The sequence below is a fragment of the Lontra canadensis genome, unplaced genomic scaffold (assembly GCF_010015895.1).
Source record: "Lontra canadensis isolate GAN:19392208 unplaced genomic scaffold, GSC_riverotter_1.0 scaffold5, whole genome shotgun sequence".
Lineage (NCBI taxonomy): Eukaryota > Metazoa > Chordata > Mammalia > Carnivora > Mustelidae > Lontra > Lontra canadensis.
In genome coordinates, this window is record NW_022630999.1 from 16,068,883 (window position 1) to 16,084,585 (window position 15,703).

At 40.5% G+C, this 15,703-nt stretch overlaps 1 protein-coding gene across 3 annotated transcripts in view; it reads left to right on the forward strand.

Annotated features, from left to right (window-relative positions):
- HMGXB3 (HMG-box containing 3) overlaps nucleotides 1-15,703 on the forward strand; it is a 44,994-nt gene that overhangs the window by 594 nt on the left and 28,697 nt on the right. For all 3 annotated transcript variants that reach the window (XM_032851526.1, XM_032851524.1, XM_032851525.1), the window contains exons 2-6: nucleotides 2,659-2,797; nucleotides 3,918-4,092; nucleotides 7,492-7,989; nucleotides 9,044-9,142; nucleotides 14,876-15,007. In XM_032851526.1, the coding sequence (XP_032707417.1) occupies nucleotides 2,661-2,797; nucleotides 3,918-4,092; nucleotides 7,492-7,989; nucleotides 9,044-9,142; nucleotides 14,876-15,007 (1,041 nt within the window). In that variant the 5' untranslated portion in view covers nucleotides 2,659-2,660. The remainder of the gene's footprint in view (nucleotides 1-2,658; nucleotides 2,798-3,917; nucleotides 4,093-7,491; nucleotides 7,990-9,043; nucleotides 9,143-14,875; nucleotides 15,008-15,703) is intronic.

Genomic DNA, 15,703 nt, shown 5'->3' on the forward strand with positions numbered 1-15,703 from the left:
AAGCCTTATTAGTCTTCTGCTGCCGCATTCGGTACGTTTGGGACATCTGAAACCGAGAGGGAAAGGAACTAGCCCGAAGACAAGCCGTGACCCCTAGACAAACTGTCAAAGGCCATCACCCGAGGTTTTGAGGCGCATCTGATGGAACAGTGAAAGTGTCTCAAATTTCAACTACTGCCCTTAGTCCTGTTTTACAGAAGAGAAAACTGAGGCTTAGAATAAGTAGGCTACTCAAGGTCATAGAGCTCTGTGCGGGTGCTATAAAAATGTGTAACTTAGTCGTGATTTTTTTGCTTTCCACAGACCTTGGTTTTTACCTTTATATTATTCTGCCTTTTTGGGGGGGGGGCATTGCTGAACTGAGGCCTAGGGTCTGAAAATAATCTTAGACTCAGGCTTAAAATGGGGGTAGTCAAACAAGCAAAAAACAAGCTAGTCTCTTCCTGCCTCCACCCCAAGGTGGTTGTAATGGGTCTGCTTCCTAAATTGTTTTGCTCTGGGTGCTAGAATTCTACATGTCATTTTTTTTACAGATGCTCTCCTGCAGTTACTGCTTATCTGCAACACTCTCAAGGGCTAAGAAGTCAATTATTAAGGGCAAAATAAATAAATAAATAAATAAAGCATAGTAGCCACATAGTCTTGATTTGAATTCTAGCTACCCTTACCCTGTGAAGGCACTGGCCTATTAATTACCTAACCAAGTTGTGGATTATGTTCTCTTCTTGGGTTGCACTGAGACAGGATGCAGGGTTTATTTGTTTTAATGGGAAGAGAAATCATTAGAGATGACAACAAGAAAGAACCTTAGGAATAGTGTGTTTTTAACTGGAGACTATCTTTGAAATTATAGGGGACATGTCGCTTGTCTACATTTTCTAGGGGAGGGTTTTTAGCTTTTACAACATTCTCAAAAGGTATTCTTGCGTCCCCCAGACTTAGGAGCTACTGATTTCAGCCTTTTCCTCTCACGGGAGGAACAATTGAAATTCAGGGTGTAGTATAGACTTGTCTGAGATCACATGGTTGGAGTTGAGCCTTGGAGGCAGGCCTCCTTGCTTAACAAGCAGTGCTCTTTTTCTCATTACACTTTAACCAGATACCTAATAATTTGTAGAGTGAGGTTTAAATGAGATGTGAGTGGGTTTATAATACACAGATCTGCTCTGTATTTACTGCTACTCCGTCTTCCCAGAATCCCAAGTTCTTTTCCGACAGATTTTCAAGAGCAAACACAGTATATCATTTCTGTCTAATTAAATTGAAGTGGTTTCTGGAACCTTTCTTCCTCCAAGGATTGAGTCTTTTGGGTAAAACTCCCAACTGAGAACGTGGCCACAAATAGGCTAACTCTTATTGAACTAGTCATTCAGGTTTTTTAATGCCTTCCTTTTCTAGGAAAAGCTGTTCATTTTCTATTTCTTAGGCCAGGGAGCTAATGTTTGTCAGATTACTGTTTAGACCTAAGCTGTCTAGTACTATAGTCACTAACCATATGTGGCTAATTTAAATTAGTTACAATTAAAACAAAATTTGGTTCCTCTGTCACAGTAGCCATATTTCAGGTGCTTGATAGCCATATTGGAGAGTGCAGATATAGAACATTTCCATCATTGCAGAAAGGTCATTGAACAGTGCTGGTTTAGAGGGTTGTTAGTGGAAATGGGGAGAGTGTCATATAAAAAAAAAGTCTGCTTTTTGAATGAAAAAAAAATCTTTCAAGTACCTGTTTGGGTGTGGTGGCCTTGGGCAGATCATGAAGCACTTCAGCCATAGATCTTTCATCTTTACTCATGAGCCCTGTCTTTTGTGTAGCACCTGGGCATTCTCAAATAGAGTTATATCTGTGGTATCCTTTGAGCCTTATGCTATAAATCTGTAGTAAGGTGGGTGAGACACCTGTCTTTTTTTTTTTAAAGATTTTTATTTATTTGACAGAGATCACAATTAGGCAGAGAGGCAGGCAGAAAGAGAGGAGGGAAGCAGGCTCCCTGCTGAGCAGAGATCCCAATGCCAGGCTCAATCCCAGGACCCTGAGATTATGACCTAAGCTGAAGGACACCTGTCTTTTTATATGTGAAAAAATTTGAACCTGAAGTAGCTAAAGGATCTGCTCAAAGTCACAGAAACTGGCAGGGTGTAAAGAATCTCTTACATATAAAGTATTTACTGCATGTCTGAATGAATACCTGAATGAGTGAATGAAGCAGTTTGCTTAAGGTAATGAAACATGAGAGAAGGTCTGGAACCTCTGACCACTGGCCAGATTTAGTCTTTTCACCTTTTACCGTATGAAATTGTTATAATGTGGGTCTAATCTTTGAGTTGATGAATAACTATATCCCAGAGTGAATATAAGCAAATGAGCTGTCAAAGCTAGTGGTCCTAAATTTGCTGGGTCAGAGGAATCACCTGGGGCACTTGTTAAGCATACAGATTTCCATACCCTCTGGAGATTCTGATTCAGAAGAGCTGAGGTGGAACCCTGGGATCTGTATGTTTATCAAGTATGCCCAGTGCTTCTTAGGATCTGCTGAGTTTGGGAAATGACTGAACCTTGAGGCCCTGGCAGAGATAGGAGATCGTTGGATCAAGTGGCTACTGTCCTCTTTAGGAAAATAGATTCTTGAAACCTGTTTGTGTTTGACTTTCCTCTAGCCATGGATGCATCATATGATGGTACTGAGGTAACTGTCGTGATGGAGGAAATTGAGGAAGCCTACTGTTATACCTCCCCTGGGCCACCCAAGAAGAAGAAAAAGTATAAAATACATGGAGAAAAGGCCAAGAAACCCAGGTTAGCCAACACCTTTTGGTAGCTAGCATTTATAAACACAAGCTGCTTGGAGAGCTGTGTTGAGGAAGACTTTAGGCTGCCGGCTGCATCCAGACTCATTGAGAGTGCCATATCCGTTGTTGAAGTCTCTGGATGGGCAGTGTGTTGTGGGGTGAGGGAGATGGGGAATAGGAAGTTGTGGATTGATACCAGCAGTTGCTATTCCTGGCCGGATCTTGATCATGTTTTCATGCTGTCACTGGAAATTGTACCATACAAATGGTGGAAGCTATGTACAAATGAAATAATGTTATTTATTATTAACATTATCGATGTTTAAGCATTTAAAATAGGAAATTCATAAAAATATAGAATTGTAATAGATCAATAATAACTATAAAGATTATCCATGCTATAGCTCTAATCTCGCTCTTAACTGAATACTCTAAAACTTCTTGCTGAAGTTACCACTTTTGGGTTACTTTGGTAGTTAATTTACTTCCTTTCTCAGCCCTGGGGAAGTGCTGTTGGCCAGTGAGATGACCAGAGGCTCTATGGAGAAGTAAAGCATGTGGGTGATAACCAGACTGTGATTAGGCCCCTAAGTAACCTTTCCCCAAGAGTGGGATGGCAGTGTACTTGTTTATCTTTGCTCATACTTGCCTATAGAGCCGATCATTCCTACAGAAAAACTGGTCCAAGGAAAAGTAAGTCAGATAGGCTTTTGCTTCCAGGTTTCTGGAGGGAGAATCCTCCTGTACACAGATGGGGCTGTTATTTATGTATTCATTTATTTCTTTTTAAAAGATTTTTTTAAAGATTTTATTTGAGAGAGAATGTGTATGTGAGAGAGAGAGAGAGATCACAAGCTGGGGGGAGGTGGGGAGGGGGAAGCAGACTCCTGCTGAGCAGGGAGTGGGTTGTGGGACTCATCAGGCACAGACGCTTAACTGCTTAACCAGATGCTTAACTGCTTAACTGAACCACCTAGGTGCCCTGGGCTATTTAAATGTTTGTTTGCTTCAGTCCCTATTTAGATAAATGCTTTGAAATGAAAAGCTAGGTTTTTGCCTCTTCACTCGAAAACCCTGACACTTCACTGGTTGAATGAGGGAAGACCTTAAGTTATTCCTTCCTTTAGGTCGGCTTACCTTCTATACTATTACGACATCTACTTGAAAGTGCAGCAGGAACTCCCCCACCTCCCTCAGTCTGAGATCAATAAGAAGATTAGTGAAAGTTGGAGGCTCCTCAGCGTGGCGGAGAGGAGTTACTACCTGGAGAAAGCCAAACTAGAGAAAGAAGGTTTGGATCCTGTAAGTAATTTTTTTCCCCAACAAATTTCTCCTTTTGGTCAGTGGTGAAGGCCCTGGGAAGAGCCCATCCTGTTCTCTTTTTTTCTTCTTTTCTCTTCTTGGAAAAACTTTGAGTTGAGTCCGTTTTATCTTCCTTAATTTAGTAGTTTATAAGGCATTTTTCCTGCACACCATCAGTTTTCACCTTATTAATTGAAAGTAATGAATATGTGTTATATTGATTGCTGTCAGTTATAATCAGCAGTTAGGCTGGTGAGTGTGGAAGTAGATAAAGCTGCTTTGTATAATGTCACATTCTTCTTCTTTTTTTTTTTTTTAAAGATTTTATTTATTTACTTGACAGACAGAGATCACAAGTAGGCAGAGAAGCAGGCAGAGAGAGAGGAGGAAGCAGGCTCCCCGCCGAGCAGAGAGCCTGATGCGGGGCTCCATCCCAGGACCCTGGGATCATGACCTGAGCTGAAGGCAGAGGCTTTAACCCACTGAGCCACCCAGGCGCCCCTGTCACATTCTTCTATTAACACTGGTGGTTGTGCACTATGCCAGAAGCAGAAGATGATGGAGGAGACAGGCCTGAATTAAAGAATGCCTAAGGATGTGTTCTAGATTGTGTCTGTCAGCCATTTTGTATTTCTAGTTCACAATAACAGAACACTGACAATTGTTAATACTGCTGGTTTTTTATTAAACTGAAATTGCTGCAAGAAAAATAACCTTGTTGTTGCAGGGTTAACCTTAACTCCTTTTTTCAATTGAAAGATTGTCTCTGATTTCTTCTTTGATAATGTAGAGCAAAGGTTTTTCAGGAATGCAACAGCTATGTTAGAGCAGAGGAGGTTGTGTTTTCCTAGTGGAGGCTGTCTACCACTGCCATTTAGATTATTTTGCTTAGTGGCTTGGCATTTCTCTTTCTGGAAGAGTTTTGTGTTATCTAAGTTCTTCGAGATACCCGTCTGTACCCCCTCCTTTTAAAATTTTTTAAAAGGATATTTATTTGTCAGAGAACACAAGCAAAGGGAGCAGCAGGCAGAGGGAGAAGCAGGCATCTTGCTGAGCAAGGAGCCCAATACAGGACCGCATCCCAGGTCTAGGATCATGACCTTAGCCAAAGGCAGATGCTTAACTGATAGCAACCCAGGCATCCCTGTACCCCTCCTTTAGATGATTTGTTTATAAACTGAATCTGGGAGACAGTTCCTGTGGGGAAGGGGAAGTGGAGTCTAGGAAAAGGATATATTCCCTGTGGTTTCCCCATCAATAAAGTCAGCAACCTTTTTACCCCGATAGAGGAAAATTCTTCCTATTCCCAGAGTGATAATGGTTTTTAAAGCTACACACTAATGTAGGCCCTTATTAAGTCTTTTAAAACATTTTTTTAAAGATTTTATTTATTTATTTGACAGAGAGAGAGAGAGAGATCACAAGTAGGCAGAGAGGCAGGAAGAAGGGGGAGGAGCAGGTTCCCTGCTGAGCAGAAAGCCTGATGCAGGACTCAATCCCAGGACCCTGAGATCATGACTTGAGCCGAAAGCAGAGGCTTAACCTACTGAGGCACCCAGGCGCCTCAAAACATTTTTTAAATAAATCATCTGCAATGATTTTTTCTTATCCATGTGGGGACTTTATATCTGCCATCCTCTCTAGAACTACTATCAAGAACATGAATTGATTAGCTCTGATACTAACTAGCTGTGACCCTGGAAGAATCACTTAACCTTTGAGTCTTGGTTTCCTCATTTGTAAAGTGGGAAATAATACTATCTACTCACAGCGTTTAGCGCTTAAAATAGATAATATAAGCTCTTAGCTGAGTCCTTGACATATACTGCCTTGGTCAGTGAATACCACTCTTCAGTAAGTTAAGTGTCCAGGGGCCACATGATAAGAAAAGGTGGTATTTAAGAGCATGAGTTATCTGAATGTGCCAAGACTTAGTAAGACTTTGGGTGCTTTGACCTCTCTGAGATTGCCTGGTGTGAAGGTGAGACCCTCCTGTCTTCATACTTCGGGAGCCTGTCAGAGACCTTGTGGCAGCCTGCCTTCTCGGCAGCCCTTCCAGTCTCTTGCCACGTAGCAAGGCCCATAGTTCCATTGTCATTCAGGTTGCCCTGGTGTCTAGGTGCCTGGATTTGTTGATTAAGTCCAGATCATTCTATGCATTTACTACCACTCAATCTTGTTCTAACCTGTCTGCTTCAAAGGGTGATTTGAGAATGTTATTTCTCCATTATCTCTCCAGTAAAGGCTCCATAAAGGATTTGGCCTGTCCGCTTTTATGTTTCATCTGAGTGCTGCTTTCAGCTTTCATCTGAGTGCTTCCTTTGTACCTTAAGTAGTCTCATCGACTTCTTGCTTTTGATGTATTTAAGGATCTTTTTGTAATGGACTTAGTGTTCCTTTTAAAAGATGCATCTGAAATTATTTCCTTTTAATTTCAGCTCTCACTTTAACTGTTGACTTTGAACTTTTCTGTTTTTCTTATTAGGTAACTTGCAGTTTAATTTGAAAAAATAAAGCAAAAGTACCCTTTTCTTGGCCATGAACCGTTTTGCTTTTAGTACCTGGTTTCCTTGCTCTTTAGAAGACCTGGTTTGGAGTCTTTACTACTTAATAATTTTGTGTTTGGGGGAAGTTTACCTCCCCGAGCTTCAATAGGAACAATAATAGTACTCAGCTTAATAGTGTTGTTAATGATAAGGTCAGGAAGGTATTTTCTGAATGTTAATTTACTAGTTAGTGTTAATATTTATATCCCCCCTCTGCTGCCCCCAGTATATACAGGTTCTGTCAGATATTCCCATGCATACATACTTACTTTCTTGTGAAGTGATCTGTTCATCCTCTGTTTTATAAGTCTGGGAGAGAAACCAGTATTATCAGAATTCTTGCTTGCTGCCTTGAGTTCCAGTTTGGCCTGTTGACTTGTATTTTATGCCTTTTGGGGTTTTATTGAACATTATACTTTCTGGTTTTTAAGTCTTTGGCTACTTTGGAATCCTAATGTTTCAGAGCTGGAAAGGAACTCGTAAATAGCTAAATTCAAATGGAGCAGCAAGACCCAAAAATTGAAAAGTATTTGCTCAAGACTGCAGATCTGAGATTCCAGCTTACCGTTTCAAATGCCAAGATCAGTGTCCTTTCCAGAGTCTGATCCCTGTTACCTGTCTCCTGTGTGACTGAGCAAGTAAGCTACTTGGGCTAAAGTGTGATTCAGAGGAGGACGACATTGCTGTTGACAGAGGCTGACCCTCTTGAAATCTTAGGTCAAGAGAGGAGTTTTTGTGGTCCCTTTTGCAGAAAACAATCCAAAAAATGAAAAAAAATTACAGACATATGTGCATGTGGTCTCACACCATTTCTCTCTGCTTACTTCCCCCTCCCTGGCTTCCTGGTCCTCAGAACTCCAAGCTTTCTGCACTGACTGCTGTGGTTCCGGACATCCCAGGTTTCCGCAAGATCCTCCCCCGCTCAGATTACATCATCATCCCCAAGAGCAGCCTGCAGGAAGACCGCAGTTGCCCTCAGCTAGAGCTTTGTGTGGCCCAGAACCAGGTGTCCCCTAAAGGACCATCACTTGTGTCCAGCAGTGCCCCGGAGGCAGTGCCTAGCCATGCAGGCATGGCAGAGCAGTGCCTGGCTGTGGAGTCCCTAGCTGAGGACGTGGGAGCCCTTTCCCAGCCGGGTGCCGTGCAAGAGATCGCCACTTCAGAGATCCTCAGCCAGGATGTGCTCCTGGAGGAGGCTTCCCTGGAGGTAGGGGAGAGCCACCAACCGTACCAGACAAGCCTGGTAATTGAAGAGACCTTAGTGAACGGCTCACCAGACCTCCCTACTGGAAGCCTGGCTATGCCCCACGCCCAGGTTGGGGAGAGCATGTCAGTGGTAACTGTCATGAGGGTAAGTGACTTTGGTACTTATGTCTCTTTTACTTCATCTGGAGTTACTACAAAGGTAGCTAGTGCCATGCAGTGGTAATTAAGAGTGCTGGTGTGGACTTCTAGTAGGACTACAGTTCTCTTGAACCTTTTTCCCTTGGGCTTGCTTACTTTAAAGTTCTCTTCAGTTTCTTAGGCCCTCTTACCAACTCCTTTTGCCCAGCACGGCCAGGACTTTCTTCACCTAAGAGAGTACATGAGGTGCAGTAACAGCATTTCAATGATACGGGTTATCCATGAATCAAAGCTAGAGTCTCTCAAGCTGTTAGGATTTTATGTTCCCTGAAGATTGTCTCCAAACACAATGGCACCTTAAACTGTTTAGGAGAATTTTCAAATGGTCTTCCTGGGTGCAGAGTGGGTAGGAAAAAGGAAGCTCTCTTCAAGGCCAGGCTGATAGTCTTTCCAGTGGCATAAGTTCAGCTATGCCCAGTTGAGGGGAAGAGCAGTCTCAGTGATCCCACAGCCTGGTCCCCCTGGAAGATCGGGAGCTACCACCATGCCCTCTGTTACCCTGGGTAATGTGGCATCCTCAGAGTAGGACTTCTGCTCAGGCCAAGAGGAATGTAGGATGGCCTGGATGTTAGAGCAGGTAGCTCCTTGGAAAGGAATCTGTGGTAGCCCTAAGTCCATTTTATTGTTTGTTGCCTCAGGACTGTTTATGATAATGAAGCATGCCGCCTGCCTGCTTAAGGCAGATCAATACGGTGTCAGCACTTGACAGGGTCAGAACAGTTGGGTTCTTTCACTAACCGCTTATGTGATCTTAGGAGTCCTAAGTCTCTTAGGACCTCAGTTTTCTTATTTGTAAAATGAGGATAGCACATTCTTTGTGGTAAAAGTTTTCTGTATCTTTTTTTCTTGTAAGTTTTGAGATAATTGTAGACTTATTTTTTTGGATAAGCACACTGTCTTGGTTATTGGACTTGATCCGTCTTTCAGTGTTTGTTGTGGGTGGCCCTGGGTATTCTTCATTCCATCTCAGTAAAACTGTCCTTCTCTCTGTGTGCCCACAGGATTCCAGCGAGAGTAGCTCTTCTGCGCCAGCCACACAGTTCATCATGTTGCCTCTTCCTGCCTACTCAGTCGTGGAGAACCCCACTTCCATCAAACTGGTCAGTGTGTGGGGAGTTGATGGAGATAGGGCTCCAAAAGAATTCTCTTCCAGGTAGTTTTCAAAGTCTGATAACATTAAGACAGTAGGACTGGCAAAGGCCTCAAATTACCTGCTCCAGGTACACTTTACTGGGGATAGGGGTGGTGGGAGGTTCAGTGAAGGGAGCTCTGCAGGCTCCTTAAACTCCTCAAGGTACATACAAACTTTTCTCTTTTTTTTATTTTATTTAATTAATTTATTTATTTGTCAGAGAGAGAGAGGGAGAGAGAGCGAGCACAGACAGAATGGCAGGCAGAGGCAGAGGGAGAAGCAGGCTCCCTGCCAAGCAAGGAGCCCGATGTGGGACTCGATCCCAGGACGCTGGGATCATGACCTGAGCCGAAGGCAGCTGCTTAACCAACTGAGCCACCCAGGCGTCCCCAAACTTTTCTCTTTAAGAGTATTTACCTAGGATAGGTTCAGTGCCTCTTATAAAATTTTCAGAAGCATACATGATTTAGAAAAATTGAGGGCCATTGGTCTGATTCAATCTTACTATCATACAGATTACAAAAAAAGCCTAGAGAAGAGAAAGGACTTGTTCTCTGTATCATTCAAAGCCACTGGGCTGCAAAACAAGCCAGAACTAGGACCCTGGTCTTTTGATTCTCAGTTAATGTTTTTTTTTTTTCATCACATACTGTAGCATTGGGGCTGAGATTTATTATCCCTAAATATTTCATGTTTTTTTTTCATGATCCAAGCTGATGGCAGAGGCCCATCCCACTGAGCCACCCAGGTGCCCCCAAAACTTTTTTCAATACCCGATTTTTCAGTAGTAATATATAATAACAGTTAATTTTTTTGCATATTAAACTTCTGTTCTGCAACTTTGTTAAACTCGTGTTCTGGTGGCCTTTTTTTAGTCTCTGTTGCATTTTCTACATTGTTGATCATATTGTCTTTGGATAAAGATAGTTTTATTTCTTTTCTGATTTGGATTCCTTATTTTTTGCTACACTATCTGGGACCTCCAATACCATATTGATTAGAAATGGTGAGAGCAGATATCTTTGTCTTGTTCCTCATCTTAGGAGGAAAGCATTCAGTCTTTCACCATTAGGTATAATATTAGCTATAGGTTTTTTGTAGATGCCCTCTTCAAGTTTGGGAAGTTCTCGCATATTCCTAATTTGTTGGGAGCTTTTATCAGGAATGGATGTTGGATTTTGTCAGATGTTTTTCCTGGGTCTCTTGAGATGGTTGTAGGAATTTTCTTTTTTAGTTGTTAATGTGGTTAATTTCGTTGTTTTTCAAATGTTAAACCAATCCTGCCTTCTTTGAATAAACCCCACTTGGCAATCATGTATTACCTTCTAGTATATTGTTGGATTTGATTTGCTGAAACTTTGCTCAGGAATTTTGTGTCTATATTCATGAGGATGTTGGTCTTTAATTTTCTTGTATAGTGTTTGTCTGGTTTTAGTATCAGGGTAATGTTTACCAAAGAGAGTTAGGACATACTTTTTCCTCTTCATTTTTCAGGAAGAGTTTGTGTGGTAGTGGTATTGGTATTATTTCTTCCTTAAATGTTTGGTAATTGCCAATAAGTCAGTCTGGGCCTGGAGATTTCTTTGTGGGAAGATTTTTAATCTCAAGTCCAGTTTTTAAAATATGCATAGGACTATTTAGATTATTTTTAAATAATTTTAGATTATTTAGATGTAGATTATCTATTTTTGAGTGAGCTTTGGTAATTCGTCTTTCAGGGAATTTGTCCATCTCATCTAAATTGTCAAATTTATTGACATAAAATTGTTCAAAACACTACTCTTTTTAAAAACTGTGGTATAATATGCATAACATAAAACTTATGAATTTAACCATTTTTTAAGGGTACAATTCAGGGTCATTAAGTATATTCACAGTGTTGTGGAATCATCGCCAGTATCTATTTCCAGAAGTTTTTGTTACCCAGACAGAATCTTGGGCCCATTAAACAATAATTCTACATTCTTCCCTCCCCCAGCCCCTGGTAACCTTTGTTTTACTTTCTATCTCTGAATTTGCATATTATAGGTACCTCACATAAAGGGAATCATGCATATATTGTCCTTATGGTCTCATTTTTTCACTTAGTATGTTTTCATGGTTCACCTATCTTGTACCATATATCAGAAATTCATTTCTTTATGGCTGAATAATATTCCATTGTGTGTATATCCTACATTTTGTTTATCCATTCACAGACAGTGATGGACATGTAGTTTGTTTTACCTTTGGGCCCTTGTGAGAATACTGGGGCTATGAACTTTAGTGGAGACATGTCTGTTTGAGCCCCTGATTTCAGTTTTTTGGGGAATATACCTAGGAGTGGAATTGCTAGATCATATGGCAATTCTGTTTAAAGTTCCTGAGGAATGCTTATCCTTTAGTATCTGTAGACTGTAGTGATTTTACCTATCTCATCACTGATAATGGTAATTTGGGTCTCTTGTTTTTCCTGATAAGCCTGGCTAGAGGTTATCAATTGTATTGACCTTTGAAAAATCAGCTTTTGGTTTCATTGATTTTCTCTTTTTTCTTTGTTGGATTTCACTGATATTTGCCCAGATCTTTATTATCTTTTTTTAAGCTTACGTTGACTTAATTTATTCTTTCCTAGTTTCTTAAGATAGAAGCTGAGGTTATTGATTTGAAACCTTTTTTTTCCTGTTATAGCTGCTTAGTGCTATGCATTTCCCTCTAAGCACTACTTTGGTGGCATCCCACAATTTTTTTTTTAATATATTTATTTATTTGACAGCAGGAGGGATTACAATTAGGAAGAGAGGCAGACAGAGAGAGGAGGAAAGCAGGCTCCCCGCTGGGCAGGAAGCCTGATACGGGGCTCGATCCCAGAACCCTGAGATCATGACCCGAGCTGAAGGCAGAGGCTTAACCCACTGAGCCACCCAGGTGCCCTCCACAAATTTTGATATGGTATATTTTTATTGTCATTTTGTTCAGAATACTTTCTGATTTATTCTTTGACCCATTAGTTATTTAAAAGTACATTATTTGCTTTCCAAATGTTTGGGATTTTCCAGATATCTTCCTTTTACTGACTTCTGATTTAATTCCATTATAGTCAGAACTTTGTAGTTTATAAGACTTACTTCCTTTTAAATTCATTGAAACTTATTTTATGGCCCAAAATATGGTTTGTCTTGATAAATGTTCTGTGTGCACTTGAAAAGAATGTGTCTTCTGTTGAGTTGGAGTGTTCTATACATGTCAGGTTAGGTCAGGTTGATTGATAGTGGTCAACTCTTTTATATCCTGACTGATTTTCTGTCTGCTTGTTCTGTCAGTTATTGAGAGACGGTATCCACCTGTCACTGTAAATACTATTTATCTGTATCTTATTTCTTTTTTTTTTTTTTTTAGTTTTTATGTCCTGTGTTTTGACTCTTGTTATGAAGTACTTAAACATTTAAGAGAGTTATGTCTTTTTTTTTTTTTAAGATTTTATTTATTTATTTGAGAGAGCAGGGGCTAGATGGAAAGGGAGAAGCAGACTCCCCATTGGGCAGAGAGCCAACACACAGGATCCTGAGATCATGACCTGAGCTGAATGAAGGCAGATGCTTAACCATTTGAGCCACCCAGGCATCCCAGGATTGTTATGTCTTCTTGATGAATTGACCCCTTCATCATTATGAAATGACCTTCTTTATCTCTGGCAGTATTGTCTGCTATGAAGTTTACTTTGATATCGAGCTTTCTTTTGATTATTATTAGGAAGGTAAATCTTTTTCCAGCATTTTACTTTCAATCTATTTATCTTTATATGTAGGGTACTTTTTTAATAGGCAATATATAGTTTGGATCTAACAGCAAGACCTGAAAATCTCTATTTTTTTAATTGCAGTATTGAGGCCATATACATTTAATGTATGAACATATAGTTAGGTTTAAATCTGTCATTTTACTCTTTGTTTTCTGTTTTGTTTTGCTTTCTTTTGAACTGAATATTTCTTATGAATCCATTTTATCTCTTACTGGCTTATTAGCTATTTGTTTTAGTTTTTGTGGTGCTTTCTTGAGGATTAATAGTGTACATCTTTACCTTATCACAGTCTATCTTGAAAACCTGTGGATAAGCAATCTATTTTTAGATGAGAAAGTAGTTATATCTTCAACAAGAACAGCCACTGCAACCTAATTCATGGTGAAATTACAGGTTTCTCCTGAGCCTTTGCTGTCCTGGAAATTATTATTCTTTCATGATTAAATAAGTGTCAGCCAGACTCTTCCAGAAAGCTTTTATAAATAATACTTAAGAATGAAAAAAATCAGCCTCGAACACTAGCATTTTTTTCCTTAAGTTATTTCTATAAACTGCTGTTTAGGTTCGTGGTAATTTATTTATAGTCGTGACCTAACTTAAATTTTTACTCTGCTTTCTGGTGGCGTTCAGAATGAATATTCTGTATAAAGCCACAGTCTGAGCAAAGAGGAGAGATGTTTTATATCCCAGTAATAATAGTTTCTCACAAACCTGTAGAATCATTTACAAGTTACTAAGTGACGTTTTTCCTTATTTCTTACCTCATTGGCTCTTTAGGGTATAGGAAGGGTGGGTGATTTTCCAGAGATGAAACCCAGGGCCCAAGAGCTAAAGTGACTTAACTCCAGGTCACCCAATGTATTAGTGCTAGAGTTGGAACTCAAAGCCCAGTCTCTTCTGGGTGCCATACCACCCACCCTCATCCTTGACTTGCTACCACTAATACGAACCCCTTTTCCCTAGGTGTTCTGGCAGAAGGAACCTAGTAGCAGCTTGGTGTTTCCTCAAGGGAGCTTTTTGCTTTTTGGCCAGTCTTGGGGAGGTGGGATTAATATCTTAGTAAACACCCATAAGGGACAGAACAAATCTGACAGGGAAATGTTTTCTTTGCAGCGTTAGTCAAGAAATGGAGCATGGCTAATTTCTATTTGCAGCTGAAATGTAATAACCCGTTGTAAACATTCTATTCAAAGGGAAGTCACTGTAATCATTTTGTTCAAAGGGAAGTCAGGGGAGATGGTGAGAGCCAGTAGCTGAATGTATTCATATGCAAATAAATTCTGTTGTGTATCAGAGGACTTGATTTCTATTGGAATTCCCTTTTTTTTTTTTAGTGCCATTGTTTAGTTTTATATCTCTGAACCCTAAGACCTTGGTTCTTTGATTTTTAACAAGAATGAAGATGAAGCAAATTCTTCAGAGTATTTAGAACTGTAGGGTGCAGCTGGGTCCATGGAAGCAATCTTGGTCCAAGAATCAAAGATTTCAGAGTTCTAGGTCTAGGTGTGCCCTTCATTCACTATACAGTTTGAGGCAAAGCATTTAACCACATTGAACCACAGTAGTTCAGTACAGTACCTACTTCATAGAGTTGCTGAGAGCATTAAATGAGATGTTGGTAAAGTGTTTTAGCACTATGTGGTACTTGGCTTAATTAGTAGTAATTATCGCTATCTATATTTCTGATACCTATCTGTGTAACCTTGGGCAGCTATCCTTCATCATGTGAACCCAGTTTCTCCATTTCTAAAAAATGGATTAATCTTAGGACCTTTCCAATTCTGACCATTTAAGATACCATGAATTGGCTATCCTTCTACAAGCTGGCATCTTCCTGGCATTGTTGTGGTTATAATGGTCATCATGCTCCAAGAGGGGTTACACTGTGGTGTTGATTCTGACCCCCTCTTTTCCTTACAGACCACTACGTACACCCGCCGGGGCCATGGGACATGCACCAGCCCAGGTTGCTCCTTTACATATGTCACCAGGCACAAACCACCTAAGTGCCCCACCTGTGGTAACTTCCTAGGAGGGAAGTGGGTCCCAAAGGTAAGCTCCAGTGGTTATTGCTGCTTTGGAAGCCCTACAAAGTGGGCTTCCTGGTCCCCTTTAGAACAGAGGACTTAAAAAATAAGTACTCGTTCTTATTTTCTGACTATGCAAATAAGTTTCATTGTGACTCTTTAAAAAAGAGAATAAAATGTTGTCCATAATCTTATGCCATCCAAAGAAAAATTATTGTTAACATCTTGGTGTATTTTCTTTCAGTCTTTTTTCTGTGAATATACAAGTTCTATAGCTCCCCCTCCTTTTTTTTAAGATTTTATTTATTTATTTGACAGAGATCACAAGTACGCTGAGAGGCAGGCAGAGAGAGGGGGAAGCAGGCTCCCTGCTGGGCAGAGAGCCCGATGCAGGGTTCGATCCCAGGACCCCGGGACCATGACCCGAGTCGAAGGCAGAGGCTTTAACACACTGAGCCACCCAGGCAACCCCCCCCCCTTTTTTTAACTTAATATATCATGCCATTAAATACCCTTCAAGACCATTATCTTTAATTGCTTTATAATTTCCCGTGAATGACTACACCATGTTGATTTATTCATTTCCTGTTACGGTTAAATTTTTAACGATCCACCCTCCACACTGACTGCTTAGTTACTTGGGTGCATAACTCACATCTGCTCACTTACTAGCTCAAAGTCCTTTCAGTATCCTGTAGTTCCTATTAAGCGTAGAGGTTTT